We start from the raw sequence: 25,907 nt of genomic DNA on the forward strand, positions 1-25,907 counted from the left end.
GTTTCCAGGCTTCGAAGGGGGCTGTAAACCAGCCCTGTGTTGGCGACGTAAAACCAAACCCGGCCCTCGTTTGCGTGGTGCGGCCCGCTGGCCGCTGCTGTTGGAAGCTGACTGAGGTACCGGAGGCGGTTTCATCACTCTTTGCGCGGCGTTGCCGCGCTGCTGCTTTCTCCTCCGCAGGGCGGGGTTGCCAGCCTGGTCTCGTCGCGGTGCCTCTCCGGTCCTGCCTCCCGCTGAGGAGGGGGCTGGGGGCCCGCGGCCCTGGTTTGGGCTTCGAGGTGAGACTTCCGCTGGAGGACCCGAGCCGCCGGAAGACGCGGCGTTTCTCGGATGCGGGAGGAGGATAACCTGGACGAGATGCCGCGTGCCGCATGCGCCAGGGCTGGCGGGAGCGACAGGGACGTGCGTTCCCGGGTTCCCTGGAGGACCAGACCGCGGCCGTGCCTGTTCCTGGGTCCCAGGACTGTAGGTATTTACCACAGGGCACGGTGGGGCCGCCTCTTGTCCGGGTCGTGCGACGTCGCGTAGAGACACACCTGGGAGGGCGGTGACACGTGCGGGGAGCACTGGTCACGGGGAGGGGGAGAGCTGGTGGCTTCGTTCCTTACACTCCAGGGATTGTTGGGAAAACTTTAAAAGAGCATATATTACTTTAAAAATCAGATGGGAAAAATAAAGAGCTTAGAAGGTGAGAAAGAAAACCATTAAAAAGTATATCCTACGGCCCTCAAAGGAGTGTAGTAGATTTAAATTATACAACTGGTAAGAATGTGCTTTTCAATATCGTGTAATGTTATAAAAATACCATGTAGCAAATTCTTGCCAGTCCTCGATCGCTCCTCCCTGCTTAGATTGAAGAGGCAGACCTCTGGCTGTGCCTAGTCTCAGAGTTTTATTTTAAACGGATTTCTGTGGCATAACACAAAGTCTGTGATACTCTAACTGAAAGTTGTGCATAATGGTCAAATTTAACAATTTTTGCAACAAAATTTTATGACATTTTCTTAAAAATAGAAAAACTTCACATTTTATATGCTATTTTTGGACTTAATGGCTTGCTTACAAATCATTTACTATGAAATGTCAGTTTCAAAGAAAATCTATGAGAAATTACAATGCAGTTACAGAAATCTAGGATAAATTTTTTTTTTTGTGGGTTGAAAGTTTATTAAAAAGTGTAAGTGGATTTTAAATACATTTTGGCGATCTGATAGGTTTAAAGGCACTTTACATGTTGTCCAGTTAAATTACCACAGATGCAGCTTGTTTGATGAAATCTAGTCTGTTTAATAGCGAGGATCATTTCTTCCTGCTAAAACATAGAAAGAATTTATCTGAAAACTGTGAGTCCTATGAAGTTTAATTTCTTCATAAAGATTCTTTTATGAGCTGGGCTAATCTCTGGAAGGCCTAAAATAGAAGAGATAAGTGAATAAAATCAGGGTGCTATTTAGGAAAAGCCTGTTGAAACTTTAAACATTTACACAAAGAGGGTCGGTCATAGTCTGAGATTAGGCACTGAAAGGTCAGGGTTAGCGTCTGCTCTGTATGGGTGGGAGGTCACCACTGTCCGCTGATATCCATAGACAGAAGCACATCAGAGTCCCAGGATTCTTTTTTTTTTTTTAACTCTTATATTCCTTGAGATCATCACTTCTTCCCACAACGCGAATAATTTTTTTCATTTACTCTTTAAGTTGCATATGCGTTCTGTATAGTTTCAGTTGTACAACTTTTTTCTTCTATAATTTGTGAACAGTGTGTGTAATGACGTGAGAAAGCAGGTAAATCCACAACCCAGAGCCGACCGGTCTTTGAGGATGATAAAGTGCACGCTCTTCTTCTGGTGACTGGACTCTTCCCAGACACACAGTCCTCAGGAACTTGTTTCTCTGCTGCTTCTTACCTGGTTAAAGCTGGACTTTGTGACTAATTGATCCATTATAATAGTATTATTCTGTTTGGCCCTTGCTGATACTTTTTCCTTCAGAGAAAGAGACTGATAGCTTCATGAATTTGTACTTTAGCTCATGTTAATTCTGTGAAGTTGGGAAAGAGCTTTTCTTCGTAACGTACTGATAACCTACCAACACTGTTCAGTACGTCTGAGAACTGTTCATGGAGACAACGAAATTTAGCTCCAGTGTGGTCCTGTGATTTGTCTAGAGAAGTCAAGCCACTTTTAGTGGTAGTTCATAATTTTTCAACTAATACCCATTTTTCAGAAACCCAGGAAGACATCAAACAATGCTGCAACTCACAAAATTAACACAAAAAATAAATCGGTACCTAGTGTTACTCCGAGGATGCCTAGCGTTACTGCACGGAGAATGTTGTACTCACCACATCCATCTGTTCTGGAGAGGCCAAGGAGAAGGATGCTCTGAAGTAGGGGCTGGGAGCTGAGTCATCAACATAAAAACCACATCCAGGAACCAGTAATACCTAAGAGAGTTCATGGGAAACAGGTGATGTGCCATTAAAGAAAAACTAAGAGAAAATACAGATAAATTATATCTCAGAGGAGGAGGACTTTTTAAGCTTAAAAGCAATAAAATCAGAAGAGGAAAAATCAACTTGTAGAAAAATTCTGTGTGTCATATGAGAAACAAAACTAAAAGCATATAAACTGGAAGTGTTTACAATAAATACGGCAGTTCTGCCTCTCATCTCCATGTGCTATAAAGAATGCACAGAAGCAGGAGGAAACACTAATCTCTTAGCTTAAATGGACAAAGGAGAGATTACACAAGAATTTGAAATGGTAACAAACATGAATAAATGTTTAATGTAACCAGAAAAGTAACATACCTTGAAACAGTGAGATACCATTTTTAACTTACCAAATTTATAGCTGACCTTTAAGCTGGAACTTGGAAAATAACTAGGTGTTGGCCAAACAAAAAGAAGGGGAAGATTATTTTAGGGAGAAGATAAAGAGTGTAGAAGCCCTGAGGTGTGAAGGAAGTTGGTTCATGCAAAGAGGTGAAAAAGCTTAATACAGAAAGTGAAGGAATAAAAATGGTAAGTAATTGTGTTGGAATGGTGGGACAGCTGCTCTTGGTGACCTCTGTGGCTGACAGCTACTTGTTGCAAAGCACGTTTCCCCTGCTTCCTGGGCATGAAAATAGACTGTTCTTGGCCTCTTTCTACTTGCGTGTGTCCATGTGACTGAATCCTCACCCAGAGAGGCAAAGACGTGGATGCTGCTTCTAGGCCTGGCCTGTGAAAACCCCCCACGTGTGACCCACCATGCTCCCTCCATGCTACAGTCCTCGTGGAGTCCGTGTGTTGAAGGCTGCAAAGCAACAAGGTGGAAGGCACCAGGGTCTCTGACTCATGGTGGAGCAGAGGTGTCTGCAGACCATGTCTTTGAAGACCTCATGGGAGTAAGAAGTAGACTTGGGTTGTGTTAAGTCAGATTGTCGTCTAGCACAACCATGATACTCAGAGCACTGAGTGCCTCCTTGTTGTAACAGCATAAATCTGGGCCCTGTTTGCTAAGGTTAGATGACTTGGGAATGAAATGATTTGGGGTAATCCGGGGAAAAGATTCCAAGGCAGAAGATGAGTTTTTTTGTGTCCTGATGGACAATGGAATGAAAACCATCATTTCTCCCAATATTGCGGAAGAGTTTGAGGATGTGATGGAAGCAAGTGTCTGTAAGAGAAGGACGGAGTGGTAGTAATCTCTTTGCTAGACAGCCAGAATCTGGGTTAAGGCAGTGGCAATAAAGTTGGAGATTATTTAGAAAAGGTGAAGTTACCTGCAGTGGGTATATGGAGTAAATGAAGGGGGATGGAAAAAACTACAGTAAAATATGAGGCCTGTATCCTTAGCTCCTAGCTCGGGGATACACAGACAGCCACTTACCACATGTTCTGTATGATAATGACATAGATAAAAAGCAAAGAAAATATGATAAAATTTATTATACTAAAATGTATTTCTTTTAAGTGCTGCGTCCAGCGCAGCCCGGGACTGTGTCTGAGGATGGGCGAAGCAAGACTTAAGAAACAAAGAGACAAAGTAAAGAGCAAAGATGGGACCAGGGGACTCAAGATCTCATGGATCTAGAGTGCTGAAAGCCTGGTCGACATCACGTTTATTAGGAGTATACAGCTCAGAAAAAATGGCCATCAAAGGTGGGGGGTGCTTTAGATATTCCATGCCACAAGCACTAAGTTCTGCTTGCTGGTTAACTGATTAATTTCAGGCCCATCCCTTCCAGGAACAATCACCACCCTCGGGGCATGCAAAATTTCTGAGTCTACCCTTTTATTGCCTCTGGGACATCTCGAGATAGCAGATACTCCCCCGGGCTTAACCGCATGCTTTCATGCCAGAACCAAGTTCGGTTAATGGATGATCTGGCTTTCCAGGACCTTCCACTGTTTCAGCCTAAGGAAATATCCGCCCTTCTTTGTGCCCTTATGGTCAATCTCAGGATTGCTCCTCACAAATTTTCTTTAGCATAATACGTGCTATAGGTTATCTACTACGTAAAACATTAAAACAAAGCAAGCATGTGCATTTTAAGCAAGTAAGTGTGAATGTAATGTTTTAAGCTCATGAAAATTTAGGTGCGGCTTGTTTTCTAGTTGCTTGTTTCCCAGTGGCTTGTTTCCCAGCATTTAAGTATTTAGCGCTTACTATGCGTGCTGGTGTTAGAATTAGAACAGTTCGTAAACCATGAGTCCTGTGCTCAAGTAAGTGGTTAGAGAGGATGAGTGACTTCCCCGGGGGAGTGGATTAGCACTCGGGTCCAGCCGGCCAGTTTCCAGTTCTGACCACTAGACTACCTCGTCTCTTATGTCCTGGCATGGGATGCTGCCAACAAGAACGCCATCTGTTCTTTCATACTTACAGCTTCAAGACAAAAGTGATGCTAGACACAGATCTTAGTGTTTACAAAAGAGTCACAAACATGGTAGAGGAATTAATGGGGAAAGGATTATTTGGTAAATTGGGAAGTTACATAGAAAAAATTTGGACTTCTCAGTTTAATTAATGCCTTGAATGAAATCTAAGTAGATGTGATTTAAGTATAGAAAAAAGAAAAAACTTGGGAGAAATCCTTGCAGGCTAATTTTAAGTGAAACAAGCAGGATATAAACTTTTCTGTGATTTTAATCATGTAAGATAGTTGCATAGCTGTATCAGAAAACCAAACAACTGCATTGAAAAATGGGCAAAAGACCTGGATAGACATTTTCCCAAAGAAGACATACAGATGACCAACAGGCACATGAAAATTGGCTCAACATCACTGATTATTGGAGAAATTCAAGTCAGAACCACAGTGAGGTACCACCTCACACCTGTCAGAATGGCTGTCATCAAAAAGACCACAAATAACACATGCTATTGAGGTTGTGGACAAAAGGGAACCCTCCTGCACTGTTGTTGGGAATGTAAATGGGTGCAGCCACTATGGAGAACAGTGTGGAGTTTCCTCAGAAGACTATAAACAGAACTACCATATGATCCAGCAATCACATTCCTGGGTTACATGCACCCCAGGGTTCACAGGAGCATTATTTGCAATTTCCAAGATACAGAAGCAACCTAAGTGCTCATCAACAGATGAATGGATGAAAGAAGATGTGGTATACACGCACGCACAGACAGACAGACACGCAGAGGAATATTGCTTAGCCATAAAAAGGAATGAAATCCTGCCATTTGTGACAACATGGATGGACTTGGAGGGTATTGTGCTTAATGAAGTAAGTCAGAGAAAGACAAATAATGTACATTATCACTTATATGCAAAATGCAAAAAATAAAATGAATAAATATAACAAAAATAAACATAGAGAAACTAGTTACCAATGGGAAGAAGAAATGGGGGAGGGGTGAGATAGGGTAGGAGATTAAGAGGTACAAATTATTACGTATAAAATAAATAAGGTACAAGGATATATTATATGGCACAGGGAATATAGCCAATGTTTTATAATAACTTTAAGTGGAGTATAATCTTTAAACATACTGAATATGTACACTTGAAACTAATGTAATATTGTAAGTCAACTATTCCTTAATAAAAAAAAATTTCATAGCCAGAATACTTGATATATACAAGCTCTAGAAGATACACCACAAATTATCATAAAGCCTGACTGGTGAAATGTGGGCTATTTAAAAAATTTTCATTATGCTTTTATGAAGTATAATGCTATCATGAGTATCCTTCACTTTCATAATCAGGAAAAAAAACCCTTCTATTTTAAACACTAAGGGCTCATACTTACCACACATTTACTATGTGCCAGGGATTACTCTAAATGCTTTAAACATACTGATTCCTTCATCACCATAGCAACCCCAAGAGGGAGGGATTCTTACTTGCATTTTACAGGACACCACTCAGGGCAGGTACGCAGCACCACAGGTGGGGAAAGGCTGGAGCTGGGATTCAGGCCCAAGGAGCGTGGCTCCAGAGAGTGTTCTCAGGCACGAAACTTATCAGTAGCTGAGATGAATGTGTTGCCATTGGTTTAGACCAGAAGACAAAGTACATAACCCCCAAATCTAGTATGATCTTAATAATGAGATAACATATCTAATTATGTGTTGGGGCAGTGGGCAACAATTAAACATCTCTTGCCATTTTTATTAAGAAATTACTTTAAAGAAAAGATACAGCTTTTCCTCCTGTTTTACCTCTTTTTTAAGGGCTTTCTTTTCAGTCAGTTTTCTTGCATCGTCAATACCCTTAATTTTAATCCATAAAAACAATCCCGCAGTCGGAACATGCCATTCTGCCAAACCTGCAAGCGAGAGAAGAGAGCATTTCCCGAGGCCGTCTCTGATGATACCAGGTGAACTGCTCAGTGACACACCTGTGGTAACTGGAAACCAAGATTGCCAGAGAACTTGCTCCAGTGATAGCATTTTTTGAGTCCTGAAAGTTGGCTCTGTGAGTTTTATCTCAAAAGTGAGAGGGGGGCGGTGACAGGGAAGAGGGGGAGACTGGGGTCTAGTCACGGTTTTAGCCTCAGGGTAGTTGGTGCAGGGAATCTAGAGCACGGGGACCTCCCTCCCTGAGAGCTGTTCCTCAGCCATGTGACACAGCTCTTCAGTTTTAGAAGGGGATTCCTCAGCTCTGCTAGTGTCTCAATAAATCCTATTATTTATGCTATAGTTCAGAAGTCCCGCGAATTGAAGTTTATCAGAATGTAATTAATTATGAAACAAGTACTTAAAATTCAGGACTTCCAGGTGCATTTGTAGTCTTCATGTTTCTCTGAATATAAAGTAGAGAAACCAAGAGGGAACAATAATTATTTTGATTTTAATTATTACTGTTTACTGGCTGTTGATTAAAACCTTTTTTTTCCAACTTCACATATGAAATGGTGGAATAGTACGCTTACCAAAAAGATACTAATTGTGTTTTTACCAGGACTTCATAGGGAATAAGATAGGATGGAAATAAGGAATTGATACTTTTTGTTTACTATTATTCATAGAAAGGCATTTTTAGTGGTATAAGTAAAGCCTTGTATAATTTATTTTACTTTCTTCCTTAATGGAAAATTAAATCTAAGCCATTCTGAAATCAAATTAGCAATGGATTATATAAGATAAATGAGGTTAATGATTAAAAGGCCAATTGTGTGTGATGAGAAAATCCGCCTTGGGCTGTACTGTTTGTATTCTTTATTGAGTCTAGTTGGAAAAGGAGTGTGTGGTTTATTTCATAATTTGTCTTCTCTTTGGAGCAAGATTTGAAAACCGTCTGAGTACAGATGTTACTCAGTGTTAAGTGGGTTGTTGCTGGTTGATCATTGGATGAACTGGTCTCTTTTCTTTAAACCACAGGTTCTTTGTGGCAGTCAGGTGAAGCAGAATTGCATAGGAGTGTGCTGGGTTTGTGCTGTTACTTCTGAGATTACTTGTAGGGTCACGTTTTCTTGCCCAGCTACTCCTGGACTCTGGTTTCCTTCCCTGAGGATTATTACCAGTGCTGTGTGGTGCTTCTCACTCCCTTACGTGGTGCTACTGTTCATCACAGGACGGGATGTGTTCCACTCACCATGTAACCACTTGTCTGCAGCCTCCAATAAAGCATCCTTCTGCTTCCTGTAGAAATCAGTAACCCTAGAAGAGGAAAATGACAAGAAGGGTGTGTCTAGAGCGTGGACCGCAGAGAAACGAAAGGGCCCTGGAGTCTCGTCTAAGGATCTGCTTTCTGGCTTGATGGAAATGTCGAATTCTTGATGAGGGAATAGAGCATATATATGTGACCTGTCTGGTGGGAAACTTTTTTTAACTATAGTGGTTTTTCTGTTCTTGTGGAATATTCAAAAATGAACACTAGTAAAGCAAAGTTCATTTTTGTGTAAGGTATCGATCCCAAATACAGCACCTTTCTACATGAGCCAGGAAGCCCTCCTGTCCCCACTGGTGGAGAAGCTGTGACACCAGGACCTAAAAGAGGAGACACAGTCACAAGGTCAGGTTCATCCTCTCAGATGTGTTTTCTGGCCAAATGTAAAAGCAGATCACTCTTGATCATGTGCAGACCACCTTAAGATACAGCAAGCTGAACCAGGCTTTGCAGAGTCAGTGATTTATAATAATAATGTTGATCAGTGACAACGACAATAATAACGGTAAATGTAACAAATATTCACCTGGTACTTGTGTGCTAGAAACTGTTGTAACATGAATGTATTTTGGCTGGTTTAACTCTTCACATGAGGCGGGTTGTCATTTCTGCTCTCCCGACGAAGGGACTGAGGCCCGGGGTCACAGTCACTATCCCGAGGCCACAGCTGGTCGCAGAGCCTGGACTCCAGTCAGACTGTCCAGCCCAGACCCACACCAGTAGTTGCCATGCTGAACTGCCTCTCTCAACATAAGCAACACGTCGTAGATACATAAACTTACATAACATATTCAGCCATTTTCTACCTAAAGTGGAAGTTCTAAATGTTATAAACGGATAGTGAAATTTTGTTGATAACACATACAAAAAATATGGAAGAAGCCCCCACCTTGATAAAACGTGGGGACATCTGCATTTTATGGAAGGTATAATATCAAACCAGCGTCCCGTTCTGTGTAAACTGTTCATTTTGAGTTCTTAGGTAGGAGCAATTCTATCCTTAAGATCTGATCCTCAAGATTGCATTAGGGATGGGGGCCAATAATTTTTCAAAAGCTTGTGAAGAAATTTATACATTCTCCAAAAATAATTTTACTTTATTTTAATTAAATACATTCCAGCCGATGTCTGCAGGGGAGGGTAGCACATGTGCAGTGAAGCCAGGCAACAGGTCCCTGCAGGTGTGGGTCCCTTGCTCTGACTCAGGACAGTGAAGCTACAGCTGTGTTACTTCACCAGACCTGTTCTGTTCTGTCCCACACAGTTTTTACGGGGCTCCCGGCTAGATGCTACAAGATGAGTAAGATCTCGGACTCTCCAGAAGTGTGGTCTACACTGTGAAACAGCACCAGCTTAATTCATATCTCTTTTGCTTTTCACAGCCAACACCTGTGGTGTCTGGTCTCCTAATTCTGACCGTCTGGAACCGGAGACTCAGTCAGTGGTTTCTCTCCCTGCCGCCTTCACTCAGTTGTATTTGCCAACATCTATTTTCCATTATGTTCTGATTATAAAAATTTCTGTTTCCTAAATTGTCCTTACCTGGGAGAAAGTGCTGGGGTGCAGTGTTGAAACTTGTGTGTGTAGAACAAGTCTCTCGATCAGGAACTTTGGGCCAGTTATAAACCCTATTCTCAGCCTGCACACAGAGAGAAAAAGGCACAGGGCCAGTGCTGTCTCAGCAGTGGGTAATGCACGAGGAGGGGACTTGTGACCCGGGGACAGACGGACCTAGACAGTTAAACCCTTCTAATAAAACAGCTTCTTATTTGGAATACACATTTACATTTCAGTGTACACTTAAAATACAATGCGTGACTGACCATGTATTTCTAAATGTGCTCTTTCATATATGCAGCCAAAACCCTGACCAGTCCCTCCACAACTCTAGATCAGTAGCCAAGTACCCATGACTGTCAGAGATGGATAGGGAGAACAGACTTGCATTAATGTTAATAATCAGACGGGCCTGTGTTAAGGCAAGTGGTATACAAGCATCTTAAGTGAAAAGACCCATTTGGACTGCAAGATACTGAGGGGTGGCCTCCATCTCGTTTAGACCCAGCCTGAGGGTGGGGCCGGGGCCTTACCCAGAGGAGAGGACCTTGGAAAAGGAGTCAGCTCTGATGACACGCCCATCAACATCCATGGAAAGAAACGTTGGCTCCCAGGGCTTGAAATGGAAGAAAAATAACGGTTGGTTTGAGAACTGTCAGTGACTGTGCCAGTACCTCCTGCAGAGTGGGGGGGGGAGTGGATTTGGGGAACAGCAGCACAAACATCCTTAACGTGGCCTTACTTTCAGCCCTATGAAGTGGTGTGAGAAACAGGTGCCTGTTCTGTTAGTATCTGCCCGTCTTCATGGCTCTCCTGCAAACCCACACACACGCGGTCTCTGCTTGCTCAAGATGCCATTACTGTGCATTTAGGGAAACCTCAAACAGGACCTCTTTGTCCCAAGGCTTGAAATCCCAGGACTGACAGATGTAGAGGAAGGGTTCAAGAAAAGCTCGTTTGGAAAGGACCGAAACAAAGAGGGCCATCTGCTGTCAGGGCTGTTTAGAAAGAGAAGGCTCATCCTTAGAACCACTAGAAATGCAAAGAAGTTGAGAACGGAGATGAGAAGTGTGGTCAGTGTGGAGTTCTGAAACCTCTCCTTTTACTTCAAGAGATAATGCAAACCAGAAAGGGAGTCAGGCTCGTGTAGAGGGAGGCAGGCAGGCAGGCAGATGTGATATTCAGGCAGACCATACAGCGAAGCCAAGAGTTCTGTTTCTTTTTAGTAGATTTAAAGTAGGGGCTGAATCTGTGTGTATGTTCCCTGCAGCCCTGAGAGCAAATAAAAATAGTGTTGGATTTTGAGGAATCAGGCGTTGGGAGTCTGTACCGCTACTGGTGTTCACTGGGAAGCAGTGCTCGAGGAAAGTGGTGGACATACAGTGAAAAAGAACCTACAGCTCCATTGTTCTGCAGGTCAGTTCCGGCCCTGAAGATGGGGATGCCAGGTACACGGATGGCATGGTGCTGGTGACGCCCCACGTCCACCCACAATGACATCATGACCGAGCTCAGCCCTCTTCCTCCAGCCTGAACAGCTCCCAAGTCCTCCGCCATCAGTCAGCCACTCCCAAGAGCTGGAGGTTGACACCCAGGATGACATTCACGTCACATTCCTGGCACAATGTGCAAGGAGCTACGACCTGGGTTTGGAGCTCAAGAAGGCCCTCAGTCCTGACTCACGCATTCCTCCACGCGCCTGGCACAGAGAACCGGCCGCTATTCTAAAGGTAAGGAACTTCTGGGAAAAGCAGAAGAATATGAGAAATGAAAAGACTCAGGCTGAAGTCAGATCAGTGCGGTGACTTACAGCCGCGCACCCTGTGCCATGTGGCCTGAGTTCACGCCATCGCTCACCTTGTTGAACTGCAGAAAGTAGTAGGGATCGTCTTCTACTATGAGGAAGTCGTATTTTCTTGCCAGCTAAAAAAGGGTAAAGCAGCATATTTATTTCCTAAGAGCTATCTAAGATGAAAATCACCTGGGACCGTAATTCTCTGTACTCATTCATTCTTTCAAGAAGCTGTCGAGTGCCTGCTGTCCTGGGATGAGGAGGAAGCCAGGCTGTAAAGGTCTGTCCTCACGGAACTTATGTTCTGGGGGGAAGACAAAAGCCAGTGGACAGTGAACAGAGGAATAGTCGGTGGGAGGTTTTGAGGGCTGGGCCGACCGTTGAACAGGGTGGCTACTTCAGGTCAAATCACGGGGAGCCCTACCTGCCAAGGTAACATGAGACCTGAGGACGGCAGGAGGGAGCCGGTACCTGTGCAGATGTCAGGGAGGAAGATTTTAGACTGAAGAATGGAGAGGTGAGGGTCCTTGGGTGAAGACATACTTGGCGTGTTTAAGGGCCGACGTTTACAGAAGGAGTAGGTGTTTAAGGGGTGGAAGGAAGACCGTGTGGCTGCAACAAGGATCTAAAAGACGTAGCCTGATGGAGGACCGGCTTGCGTCGCTGTGCACCACAGGTACGGGCCTTGGATCTTATCTGAAGTGTGGGGGAGGCCACTGTGGCTGTAGACGGGGGACCCTGAGACTGGGTGTAGGTCTCCACTCCAGTGGGAGGCACGTGGTGGGTAGGTGTGGAGTCAGCCCGCAAGGGAAGGGGGTGAGGAGGTGGGGTGGTTGTGGTGGTGGGCTTGGGTGTGTCTGGCAGTGGCGTCCATGGGGTGCATTGGAGGCAGGGGTCAGGGGGAGAGAGGAAGGTGGGGATAAGAGGTGGTGGTTCTTGGGGCGCTGTCTGTGGAGACAGTGTGAGGGGCAGTAGGGGGAGGTTTAGGGTGTGACTGGACAGAATCAAAAGTTCTTTCCTGGCCATGTAAGTCGGCAGAGCCTGTTGGACATTTGCGTTGGTGCTGGACGGATGGAGAGGTTGGGTAGAGAAGTCTGGAGTCAGGGGACAGGCGTTTCCATTGTAGAATGAAATTTGCAGCCATGGGACTGGATGGGGCTGTGCAGTGGGAGGTGGGTGTGAATGAGCTGAGAGCTTGGGACGGAGCCCGGGAGCGTGGGAAAAATGAAGGCAAGAGCATGTTGGGAATTAAGAAATGTAGGAGGAACTGTATGAAGTCTTTCTTACGTTTCCACTGCTCATGATTAAATTCTCTGTAGTTTAACATGGGTTTGGTACTGGTTTTAAAAAGCTATTTGCAGTGAAAGCCTCGATAGCCGAGTCAGGTGCATAGAAGAGACATTACAAAAGGCATCTTCTCTTCTTTTTCAAAGATTTCTGGGTGTCTCAAGTTGTGATACTTAGAAAAATGTTTATAGTGAAAATCTTAGGCATCACAGTCAGGGACCTAAAGGAGCCTTCGTGAAAGGAGCATGCCTCCTATTTTTTAAAGAATTCCTTTGTAGCCTGAAATGACAAGTAGGAGAAAAGGGAGGAGGCGAGTTGAAAACACAAACACAAAATAACGAAAATCAAACGGGTCAGTGATTAAACAGCCTCATATAATTTAACATCACACCATTAACACCACCCTATTTCTTTTAATGAAAATACCAATTAAAAGGAAAGAAAAATCTCCTCGTCAGTAAGAGTGTTAATAATCTGTAAATTTATTGGGACCCTTGGCATAGGGTCTCTTACTAAAAATTACCTTCCCGAAGAGCAGGAGGGGAACTTGCCTAGTGCTCTTCTAAAAAGGCCGAAAGAAGATAGCCGCGCCGCACTTGCTTTTAAAATACCTCATAGATTTCCTTTTTGCGGTTGCTTGTTAGTGAGTGTCCAGTAGGGTTGTTGCCATTTGGGATGGTATACAGAAATTTGGGGGTGTTTTTCTCAGGGTTCTTTGAATCTTCTGGTTTCCATTTGGAAAGTATTTCACGGAGGGAGTTTGGAATAATTCCGTATTCATCACTGGCAACGTTAATAATGTTGCAGCCCAGTGGTTGCAGCTGTTGAATAAACAGAAAAGAAAGCCCAAGATTCAGACAGGATTACAAACCCGAAGTGCTGCGGGTTGTTACAGTGTTCTCACTGATCCCCTCAGACACAAGTCTGCACTCAGCTCTACACCCAGAGGGTGGCGGTTGTATATTCTGATTCCATGGTTGCCCTGGGGAAGAGTCCATTATGGTTCAAAAACACCCCCTGTCAATTCCCAGGGGGAAGTTACCCATCCTCGCGCACACCTTTCGGGCTGGACCATGGGGCTGGCCTTGGCCATTAAGTTGTGTGCAGAAGTGGTGCATGTTCCCTCCAAGCAGAACTTTTAAACCCAGCTTGTGGCTGTGTTTCCCTTTTCCCTCTGCTCTAAGACAGCAGTGGTTCTGATGAGGCTGCTTCTGCCAGTCTGGGGCTTGGGGTGAAAGTGACGTGGGACAGAGCTGCAGTGGCCTGGCCGTGGACATGTGAGAGAGAGGGAGGGCGTGGTCTTGGCAGCGGTCACCTGTTATACATCATGACCCAGCCTCCTCCAACTGAATTGTTTTTATAATGTATCAGTAGAACTGTTTTCATAAAATATGTGTTTAGTAATGAATGTTTATGGACAAAGTAACTTAATCTTATAAAGCATCTGTGATGCTCATATTCAGAATAGTTATAAGCAGAGGTGATTTTCAAAATACTGAACAAGTGGCCTTGCATGGGCACGTCAGACACAGAGCAGGCTGCAGTGGGGTCCTGGAGCTCCCCTGGTAGGCCAGCATTCATTTGCTCTGTACCGTGGAGGTTCAGGGTGGTCTTAGAAGAGGAGCCAGGAGCCAGGGTGGTGCTGGGGCCCCGGTGGGGGTGCATCAGGGCAGCGGCTCACCGAGGAATGTGGACGTGCTTTGACTCGTTTTGCAGAGTTGCTCATTTTGAAATCGCAAATAGTGGCCTTGCTTACGGACATAGTTTTACAAAAGTCTTGTGTCTTCAGGTTGTTTTATGTCATGGAAGAACGCAGAGGAAAAAACCCAGACTTAATAAATAACAGTAATTGAGTGAGAGTCTCAGAAAAAGTTTTTAAACGATGAGCAAACACGCCCCTAGCGGTCAAATGTAGAATTACTCAGTAAGTGAGAATGATCCAGAGCCTCCTCATGGCTCATCTGAAAGGTCTCAGACTTAAAAAGCACATCTGCGTGAATAAAAGAGGTCAATTTGGGCCATGAAATAAAGCCACAGGGACTATCAGCACGTCCCTCACAGCCTGGCACGCAGTCTCTGTCTGGGCTGAGAAGACGTGTGCACGTGTGCTGGATACATAGACGCATGTGTATTCTTAAGTCTTAGGGGTTGAGGAAAACAAGGAACAGTATCCAATTGTTAAGAAAAGGTAATCCTTTTACTTTAGTTTTTAAAGTTGTGGTATGTATGTATGTATGTATGTATGTATATATATAAATGAAACAAAAAACTAGCCACTTTAAAGTGCTGGAGTCAGTGGCATTAATTACATTCACAGTGCGTGTATCCATTGTCACTATCAATTTCCAAAATCTTTTCATCTGCCCAAACAGAAACTCTATCGATTAAACAATAATCCCTCACCCCCTGTCCCCCAGGCCCTGGTAACCTCTAATCCACTTTCTGTATCTCTCAGTTTGCCTATTTTAGATTTTTCACATAAGTGGAATCTTATGATAGTTGCCCTTTTGTGTCTGGCTTTTTTCAGTTGGCATCATATTTGCAAGGTTCATCCATGTAGCCTGTTACCAGAACTCTGTTCCTTTTCCTGGCTGAATAGTATTCCACCATATGTATACACTACATTTTATTCATCTGTTGATGGGCACTTGGGCTGCTCCCACCTTTTGGCTGCTGTTAATAATGCTTCTATGAACATTTATGTTTCTACTTGAGCCCCAGTTTTCAGTTCTTTTGGGGTCCATACTAGGAGTGAAATTGGTGAGTCACAGGGTAATTCTATGTTTAAGTTTTTGAGGAACTGACAGTTTTCCACAGTGGCTTCACCTTTTACATTTCCACCCGCAATGGACTAGGGTTCCAATTTCTGCACGTACTCACCATTACTTGCTGTGTTCTATTAAAAAAAAAATAATGGCCATCCCAGTTGGTGTGAAGTCGTATCGCACTGTGTTCTTTTCATTTCTCTAATGACTAATGATGTTGAGTACCTCTTCATGTACATATTGGCCATTTGTATGTCTCCTTTGGAGAAGTGTCTATTCAAGTCCTTTGTCTGTTTTGAATTGGGTTCCTTGTCTTTCGTTGTTGACTGTTAGGAGGTCTTTATACACTCTGAATGTTGAGCCCTCGTCATGGACATGATTTGCAGATACCGTCTCCCATTCCATAGGATGCCTTTTCACTTTCTTCATAATGTCCTTTGATGCTCAAAAGTTTTAATTTTTGATGAAGTCCCAGTTTATCTATATTTTTATCATTGTTGCTTGTGTTTTCATTGTCCTGTCTAAGAATTAGTGCCAAATCCAAGGTCAAGGAGATTTGATGTTATGTTTTCTTCTAAGAGTTTATAGTTTTAGCTCTTAAATTTAGGTCTTTGATCCATTTTGAGGTAAATTTTTATATGGCATGAGGTAAGGGTCCAGTTTCTTTCTTGCGCACGTAGAAATCCAGTTGTCTCAGTACCATTTGTGGAACTGGAAAAGCAGTTTTCATAATATAAATTTTACCTCTACTTAGTCATGTTGAGGAAATATGCCTTTCATCAATTGCTTTATATATTCATTTTTACAAAGATACTAATAAACTTGAGAAAAAAGAGACTCCATGAAGTTAGAATCAGTAGAGCATAAAGATTATCTCATTAAATTCCCTGTACTCTGAGCTAGAATTACGTTTGTAGCATTTGTGTTACCTGGCTATTGAGAGTAACTTGGAGCACCTGCAGTGACAGGCAGCGCTTTGCCTCCTTAGAGAGTTGGGTGAGGCTGATCGTTAGAAAGTTCTTACATAGAGTTGAAATTGTTTCCTTGTACTCTTTGCCCTTTGGTTCCAGTTCCATCAACCCAAGGACACGCACAGACAAATCTAGCTCCTCTGTCACATGGCTGACTTTGATCTACTTGAGGACGATTCTCATGTCCCTGTGGAGTCTTCTCTTTTTGGGCAAACAGTGCAGTCCCCACAACCATTCATTATATAGTATGATTTCCAATTCCCCATTCACTCTGATTACTTTTCTCTGACTGTGAGCCAGTTTGTGTACACATATATCTGAAAGTGTTGTACTCGAACAGTGGTGTGTTCTGACCCGTGCACCACAGAGCCGGTACCGGCTTCCTCACTCTGGATGTTAGAGTCCCATTAGTTAACCCTGGAGTGCAAAGTCCTTATTATACCGTGTTAGTTTACAGTTACATCACATTGACCCATGGTTATACTTAGGCATATGGTAATAAAAGATGGTACTGAAAAAATGTTTTTGTAAACTGAGTCACATTCAAGTGAAATAGTAAGAAAACTGGACATGATTTTGCATAACCCCATTTTAGCACCTGTACACTTAGACTTTGTGAAAAGAATTACATAAATCAGAGTACAATATAATGTATTTTGCATATATTAAAGATTCCCTGTTGACAGTTGAAAGGTGCTGTTTTATTTTCAGTGGACAGATAATTCTAAAGGTGTAATGGTTTCTTTTTACTTCTTATAATAAGAAAGAGAGTTGCCTTTTGTAGAAATGTGTACTCACAGCATGAATTGTTCCTGCATAAATCGGTTCATTTACGAGGATATTATCTCCGGGATTAATGATCATTTCAAACACCTAAGAAAAGAAGCATAGGTTAGTGTGGGGAGTATGGTTTCCAGTCTCAGAACCCCCCTTTTTTTAGTTTGAGCTCTCTTGGATTCTGCAGTAGGAGTTGGCAAGCTTCCTGTAAATGCCAGATGGTTCATATTTTGTGGACAGTTACTCGTCTCTGGGTCAGTAGTGAGAAAGGTGCCGTGGACAGCACATCAGCCCTTGGATGTGGCTGAGATCCAGTAAGACTGTTTACAGAACCAGACAGGGCTCATTTGGCTCTCAAGTCACAGTTTGCCAACCTCTGCTTTACAGTAAGATGGGAAAAAAACCCATAATGATTTGGCTCCTAAAATTCATTTATTCCCTCTTTGAAAATTGATTAAATATTTGCTATAAGCCAGGCTTGTGTAAGATAAGGAGATAAAGTGATGAGAAGAATGACCCAGGCTTTTCCCTCCTGGAAGTACTAGTTCATGGAAAGCTAGACACTAATCAAATAATTACTCAAATCAATATGCATTTAAAAACAATGATGAGCATATTGTCTCCAGATGCACAGTGTTCTGAGAGCTCGTGGTAGGATGACTCGGGCTTTCAGGTAACTTAGGGCATTCAGAGAAGGCTTCCTGGAGGAAGTGATGCGCTGATGTAGGGGGTGACAGTAGGTACAGATTTTGAGAAACTGAAAGAATTCTGTTTTGACATGGAGTGTCAGGAGGAGAGTGGGCAGAGACCACCCCATGGGGGCCATTAAGAAGCTTAAGTAGAAGGTGGAATGGGGGTCACGTGACCAGATACCCATTTAGAGACGAGCATTCTGGCTACAGAATGGACGTATAAAGAGGACAGAGAATATGGGTGGAATTTGGGAAGGTTTTAGACCCATCAGGGATGTTTTCCTGGAAGTCCTAGGGGAAGATAAGGATAGTCTGACCAGGTGGGACTGGAGAACCCTGATGGGTGTCTAGGAAGTCAGAGCCAATGGAACATAAGTGTGGACTGAAGTGAGGGAGGGAGGGAGAAGAGGTGTCAGGAGGGGCTCTGGGGTTTCTGGCTGAGGAGGCAGGTGACAACCCAGCGTTGTCTGTTTCTGAGGGTGAAGGTGGTGAGTGTGTTTCAGTTTGAGGTGCCTTTGAAACAGCCTGGGATGGGTGGGGTCAGGTGGCTAGATGGACATGTGGACGTGAAGGGCACTTGGGAGTTACTGGCGTGTGCGTGATTGCCTGCACGTGACTCCTGGGGAAGGATGTATGTGAGGAGAGAGGAGGTTTGAGGTCCCAGCTTGAGGAGAGCCCATAAATATTGGGGTGCAGCTGGAGGGCAGGGCAAGGGCTGGAGGGGAGCTGCAGGTGTGGTGAGTGTTCTGGAAAGGTTGGGAGGTCAGCCACAGTGAAGGAGACTCCAAGGCCATGAAAGAGGAAGCCCACGAATCTCAGGAGACCTGTGGACGAGAGGATACCTGCTGATACCAACAGCCAGATGGGATTTCTCCAGCCTGAATCAGAGGGGCAGGAGGCTGAGAAGCTGTTTAGAGACAGTCCCTGGGATGCTGTTTTCTGTCCGTCCCAGATGCACCTCGTCCTTCCATGTTGGGCTTCTCTACGTCCTGGTTGTAGCTCTCACTTGTTTACTTTGCCTTTCCCCCCAGTAGTTTCACACTGTGGATTTCCACCAAAACAGAGACTTCTTCCCTAAGTCCCCTCAGACTTACTAGTCTGGTCACTTATAATAAAAAGAGTTTCTGTGAGTGCCACCAAATACATGTTTAAACATAAAAAAAAAAAAGACTTCTAAGTCTCACATGAGTTACAGAAGAATCCTTCCCTACCTTGTGCCGTTTCACTATCCCCAGGTCAAGCCTCTCTGTCCTACATTGTAACAACTAGATCTCGTGACAAACAGCACGGCTGCTGTGGACTGAGACAGAAGATGTGACTTCTGTTTCCTGATTTGGCCCAGGGTGTCCCGTTTACTTTTCCTCATGGATTTTTGGCATTTTATGACAAACAAGATCCTCTGAAAAGTTTCTAATTGATTCAGGATTTACAGGACCTCCTAGAACCGAACAAATTACTTGGGTGGCAGGTGTATTATCAGTGGATCAGATGAAGACCTAAGCACGTACATTTCCCATGTAAGGGCACATGGAAAAGTCACATGTCCTAAATGAGGAAGTAGGGCTGTTTATTATCTGGCAGCCCTGTTTAATAGATGTGGACATAAACACTGCCACCTAAAATAATATCCATCCTGGAGAATGAAGTGGAAGAGATAGTAAACCAGATTCCCAGGACGTCTCTGCAATAAGCATGACTGTAAGCAAGTGAACTACGGATGTGTTTGGCCATCATCTCTATGACTGGTATGCAACAGATAAAGAAGAAACTTTCTTGAGCATCTTTCTGGAAAAAGGGAAAAAAACCTCATAGTGTACCTCCCTAAGAAAATAATTTCACTGAAAAGAACTTTTTTCATACTAGTTTGGAGAATCACAAATGTTTCTCTTCAAGAAAAAACTCAAAAACAGCAGCTAATCCTTCCATTTTTCCAAAAGAAGTACAAAAAGAGGGGAAAAAGTGGTGAAGTTCGATTACTTGAATACATTACTCTGTAATAATAATTTAATTAAACTTCATTAAAGCTAACCAGATGATAGCTTTCATATTTGCAGTAAAAAAGAAGAGACAGAAAGCTACTCTGGTTTGAGATAAACAAGAGTCTGTCTTTAATCTAGATGTGAAAGCTGAATATACAGCCTCTTTATCCAGGACAAATTATTGATGAAAAGGAAGAAAAAAAGCATGAAACTGAGAACCTTATATGCAGTCTCTTTATTGTGGGAACCCCCCAGTGGTGGGTACTTCTGTGGAGTTGCTGGAACCCAGGAGAGGCAGATAGAGTGAGAGACAGAGAGACAGACAGAACTAACCCAGATGAGAAGTCACACACAACCACAGACACACACGGAGATCTGAAGAAGCACAGCCAGGAGGCAGACAAGCTCAGGAGACAGCGGGCACAGACCATGACACAGCAGACATGCGAAGGAATGACATTTCATCTCAGGACTACCAGGATATCCCTCTGAAGAACTGAAAAATCATACTGAAATTTTAGAGCCAGAAGCATAAATCAAACGCAGCCTGAATCTCAGAGCCAGAGGGAATTAAGCAGTGCTCACTAAGCTGCAGGTCAGAGTTGAGCATTCCCTTGATAGAAATGTCCTAATGACTCAGTGCTCTGGGTCATGGACAACAGGATCTCTGGTTAAGAGAAATCAGGTTGGTGAATGTCTTTAAGTTCTGTTTCTAAGTCTAGGTGAAGGCAAGAAAGACTTAGTAACCAGTGAACCTTGATCCTCTTTGTTGGGGAGAGAGGGCTGTATTCATGACCATATTTGATTCTATGCTTTCTTTCCTGCCTTACCTTACAGAGGCCTTCTTGGCTGCCACTCATGACACATATGTCCATTTGTCCTTCGCTGGATGGGTAGTGGATGGTGGGAGGGTTATGCAGGTGTACTTGTAACTGTTTTAGCCAGGATAGCAGCTCTGGGATTCTAAAGCATGAAATATATTTTAAAATTTACAGTAGTGAAAATCATTATCAAAGTAGACAGGTACTAAATGGTGGCTTTATACCAGGCACTTTGTACATTCAATTTAAAAATCCTCCAACACTTTTTGACGACATTGAGACAGGGCAACAGCCTTGGAGATTAAGAAATCCACATGAACTTAATCAGCCAGTGGAGAAATGACATGACGTCGGAATCCACAGCTCTCTTACTGCAAAGCCTGCACTTTTTCTTTTACATTAGAGTACCTACTGCATAACTGAATTTTTGTTTTCTTAGAGTTCCTTGGGCTGCCTAGAAGTTCAGATTTGGTAAGTTCTTTGTATCCTGGAAAGACAGACTTACGTGTACCTTATGTATAATACAACTCGTACGTACACAACATGCCTTCTTCCTCAGTCACAGAGAAAACAAGCCTTTAATAAAGTATAATTTATAGACACTCCAGAAGTTACCCTTTGCCACTGGAAGACAACCAGCTAAGTTGAGTCTTAGGGTATGTGTTCCATTTGCCCTTATGAAATTAAATACATCTGAATGGAGGGCAACATGTTTACATAGCTGCCTGTTTGGAAAGAACATAATTATTGAAAAATTGCCCTGGGACCTACAATTGTTGCTTCCTGGCTCATCCTTTCTCCCCAAACCTGCTTCGTTACCTAGCTGTCTACTCTCTCTCTCTTTTTTGTTCAGTCTCAGCTCAAATGGCACCTCCTTCCAAAAGCCGCCTTTCTCTCTCCTGGTTGGGTGAGGCTGGGGAGCAGTCACGCAGGGGTGTTAAAGCATTCTGTACCATTGCTGCTCTTAATTATTCTTTGAAAACTCTTGCCCAAACCTTCCTAACTGTTGAGTACCCAGCTTCAAACAAAACAAAACAAAACAAAACAAAACGAAACACCAGCCACTTTATGAGTGGGCAGTAGAACACTGCAGTGAAAACGAGCCAACAACTAGACTGCAGGTCACTTACCCAGCGCTCTGAGAATACTGAAGCGCTGTCTTCATCATCTGCTCGTTCAATTGGATGGTCTGTCCGTCTTCTATGGTGATGACAGCAGTCTTGAAAGGGAACGTGTCCGGATTCGGTGCTCCCGTAGCCAAGGGGATGAGAGATTTCGGTGCCTTTTCCATGATGTCAGCTACAACAAAGAGAGAAAAGAAGAAACACTTCGGGTGAAGACCTTCGTGAGCAGAGCTAGTTCAGCCTGTTGCATTATCGTCAATAAAACTTTGAAGTTGAACGATTTCCAGTGATTGATAGGATGCTAGAGAGAAACAGGATAACTCTTTTTGGATCTGTCTCACTGGTGGGGGAACTAAGGAATAGAGGTGTCCAACTAAGAAGGCAGAGTGATCAGGAAGGCAAGTAGAGGGCCACAGTAACAGAAAACCCCGCACCCTGCGGCTTCCCGGCGCTCCTTTCTCTCCCGTGCACGGACCACCCCCCCCCCCGCACGCTCCCGCACGCTGCGCGAAACCCAGACTCCCGTGCAGGGAAGAGCCTCCTGGACTGTAACAAGGACGTGTCCACAGCAGCCTGTCCTCTCTGTCTTGCTGCTTCTGTTGCTGTCCAGCCTGTTGCAGCCTGGTTCTCGGAGAGCGAGCGCCGGGCCCGTGCCAAGTGCGCGCAGAGCCTGGAGCGGCACCGCGGGGACCCCGGGGAGAGTGCGGCCTGGACTCACCCACGACTCGGATGGCACAAGCTTTTCTGGCCGCGCTCGTGGCCGTGAGGAACCGTGCGTAGTTCATGCCTCGGATTCTAGGCACCAAGCCCCTCCTCCAGTGGTGGAAGGCTAGAAAGACCAAAGAGCCGCGTCAGTCTTGTCTCCTAACCCTCGCCCTGGAAACCCGGCCTCTGTTGTCCCCCGCGACTGGGTCCCGCGCGCGGAGCCGGGAGAGCTCTGGCCTGGTCAGGAACTGGCCGGGCGGGGGCAGGACTGGTAAAGTCCACTCACGGGGGCAGAATGCGTGCCCCTTTCTGCCCAGCACCGCCGCCTGCGGCCCCCGGCCGGGTCCCTCCGTCCGCGCCTCCAGCCGGGGCGGATCTCTCACGCCTCCATCCAGGTCCCTGCACCTGGCCGCACCTCCGGTCCTGTCCCCGCCCCCAGTCGCCTCTCCAGCCCAGTCCCTGCTCCTGGCCGCCCATCCAGCCAGGTCACCGCCCTCCGCGCGCCTCCGTCCTGGTCCACCACCCCCATCCCTGCCGTGCCTCCAGCCCCGACCCCGCCCCTGACCGCGCCTCCAACCGGGTCATCAACCCTGGCCACGCGCTTGCAGCTTGGTCATCTTTCTTGGCCCAGGTATGTGCTTGGAGGCTAGCCCCAGGCACTGCAGCCCTGAACCAGGGCCTGAGTCAATTCAAAACCCAATCCGACTCCCGACCTTGCAGCTGGAGTCGCCTCAAGTAAGCGTGGTGGTGGCCAGGGCACGGCCGGGATCTGGTCGAGGGGCTGGTGGAGGGTCCGGAGTCCGCGGTGCTCCGGGCCTCCGGGGCCATCTGCACGGCCTGGCTCCTTGGCCAACCCGACCCAAAACTGTCCTTCGATAAGTATAACTGTAAACGTTGTCCTGGGAAGTCACCAAGACGACTCAGGTGATTCCCAGCGCCGCTCTCCAAGGTCTAAGCGTTTTAGAGAGAGGAGAGGGGAGTTTTGATTCAGATTTTGGAAGAATCACTCCGAGGGTCTCCTCAAATGTTAGTGTCTCCCCTCCCCTTGGGTCTTTTGACCATTGATTACAGGATTAGGTTGGAAGTATAGATCCAAAAAGATTCATCGCTTGGGGGCCGGCAGCCTGCCCCTTTTTCTTACGGAATAATCCTCTCGACCTTTCATCCTTGCCCCCCCCCCCCCCCCCCCGTTTTCTCTGTGACTTCTCCTTCCTGCATATTCAAAATGGAATACACAGGCTTTCACGCATAGAAACTTAGTCTTTAATGAAAGAAGATTGAAACAATCTCTCTTTAAAAATTCTTAAATAGATGTAAAAGAGTCATTTATTTTTACCACATTCCAAACTGAATTCATTCATTCAGTAAATGTTTATTGAATCCTTCCTGGATGAGTGAGTGCCAAATGTGTTCTTCTAAACATAAATAGTTTGGAGACACTTCTGCCCTTATCTCAGTCCTGGATGAGATAACCCATGGGAAGCTTTATGCAGCAGCTAAGCAACACGAGGGAGTGTCATTAGCAAAGCTGCTAGAAACCCAGGAGGCAGTGGAGTTCTGAATTCAGAGGTTGCAAGTGGTTTAAATCCCACCTGATGGCTTCCCAGCTGGGTGTCTTTGGACAAATTACTTAGTCTTTCTATGCATCAGTTTACTCACAGGGCTGTAGGCAGCACTAAATCAGAGCATCTCCAGGAAGCAAGTTGGACAAACACTCAGTGAACGTTAGCTGTTATTATGAGTGGTAACAATGTTTTTAGCCAACCTTAAGGACTCAACCTCCAAGTGGTTTTGGCTCGAGAACCTGTTTGGCAACTTTTAAGGCAAATTAGATCCTTAGTTTATTCTTGTATACAATTAAGGGTCTTTGTGAGATTGCTTATTTTACAAAGTGTTGCCTCTGAGTGTTTCTAGAAATTAGCTCAAGCAGCTCAGAATAACAAGTAGCTATTATTTCTAACGAAGTTATAGATCAGGGTTAATTAAGAAACAAAACTGGAGATACTGGTGTTACTAGAGACTTCAGGATTTCTTTCTCCTCTAGTGTGATTCCCTCAAGTACTTAACACCAACTTAAACTTCTTCCCTTTCGTAGTTGGAAGTTTGGTGAAAGGTATTTGGTGTTCAGGGCCAAGGATATCACTAAAGTTTAGCATTTGCAAACATGCACGCACAAGTCTGTGCTTACGATATTTATTACATGCAGACTTTTTTTTTTAGTGTAGAAGTAACCCCCCCACCTGCAACCTGGCCCCCTAATCTGTGGTAACAAAACTAAACGAACCCAAACTAAAGAGATTTAAGGCCAGCAAGTTGTAAGATGCAGGGTCTCAACCGTAAACAGTTTGTTGAATTTTCTATTTGGCCTGCTGGTGTGGGATGGGTGGGGTGGTTGAGGGTGCTGATTGACTGTGAGTGAGGTGATGGTGGAGGGTAGGTGGAGAGGCAGGGTGTTACGGAAATGACAGGCCAGCCAAGAAACAAGCACCACTCGGAGGATTGGACTACTCAGATTTATTATGCCAGCGGGCTCAGAGGGGCTTCTGCTTCGAAGCTCTGAGCACCTCCAGGACGTGTGCATGAGGTTTTATAGGGTTAATTACAAACTTGGGGCTATTAGCCAATAAAGCTCGAGCAGCAAAACCAAGGAATCAGTACACTGGAACTTATCTGTTAGGAACTGATCACATTACTGACACTTGTTGAGCTTGGATTTACGAGTTAGCTTGTTAGCCCAGTAAACTGACACTAAACTTCAGATTTACGAGTTAGCCCAGCAGAACTTAGATCAGTAAACCATCACTTATTACACTTAGATTTATGAGTTATCTTGTTAGCCCAGCCCGGCTTTTCCTTCACAGGGCAGGGAGCCATCCTGGCAGCTTGGGGGATGCAGGGACCCCCAAGGGTTGTGCTTAGAAAATTCAAGGCAGAAAGTGGCCCCTGTGGTGGGAAAGGGGAGGCAAGCATTAAGTGGGGAACGGCTTACCTGACAGTCGGAAGCTGAAAGCTGAAGAGGTAATTGATTGCCAGAGGAATCAAACAGACCAGGCTTTAAAATCGTTGGGAGCAGAAGGCATTCTCTCGAGGGAGGAGCTGAAGGAGCAAGGTTCACAGCTTGGGCTGCCTTTTAAAGACCTGGCTTGGGACTCCTTGGGACAAAATTAAAGGGCCAGAGCTTCTGGATCCAGGCACTTTCTAAACACTTATCGAATGCTTGCTCTGTGCTGGGAGCGGAAGCACGTTTAAAGAGATGTCTGAGACCAGTCAGAGGACTGGAGGCTGGACAGATAGGATCAGGGTGTTGGCGGGGCAGT

The 25,907-nt window shown here is 44.7% G+C and overlaps 1 protein-coding gene across 2 annotated transcripts; it reads right to left on the minus strand.

Annotated features, from left to right (window-relative positions):
• Window positions 1-1,023: 1,023 nt before the first annotated feature.
• On the minus strand, window positions 1,024-25,907 carry AADAT (aminoadipate aminotransferase). Of its 2 annotated transcripts, none has more exons than XM_006181368.3 (14): window positions 25,580-25,907; window positions 22,604-22,714; window positions 21,892-22,060; window positions 20,771-20,903; window positions 17,291-17,365; window positions 13,368-13,577; window positions 11,535-11,600; window positions 10,211-10,293; window positions 9,663-9,759; window positions 8,379-8,440; window positions 8,046-8,110; window positions 6,671-6,777; window positions 2,344-2,445; window positions 1,024-1,410 (listed from the first exon to the last, which is right to left on the minus strand). In XM_006181368.3, exons 2-14 carry the CDS (start codon window positions 22,668-22,670, stop codon window positions 1,369-1,371), a joined length of 1,278 nt encoding a protein of 425 aa, XP_006181430.2. In that variant the 5' UTR covers window positions 22,671-22,714; window positions 25,580-25,907; the 3' UTR covers window positions 1,024-1,368. The 2 variants fall into 2 exon arrangements, with proteins under 2 accessions (XP_006181430.2, XP_032326738.1); XM_032470847.1 differs by lacking the exon at window positions 25,580-25,907 and adding an exon at window positions 22,877-23,018.

This window comes from Camelus ferus, chromosome 31, assembly GCF_009834535.1.
Source record: "Camelus ferus isolate YT-003-E chromosome 31, BCGSAC_Cfer_1.0, whole genome shotgun sequence".
NCBI classification, from domain to species: Eukaryota; Metazoa; Chordata; class Mammalia; order Artiodactyla; family Camelidae; genus Camelus; species Camelus ferus.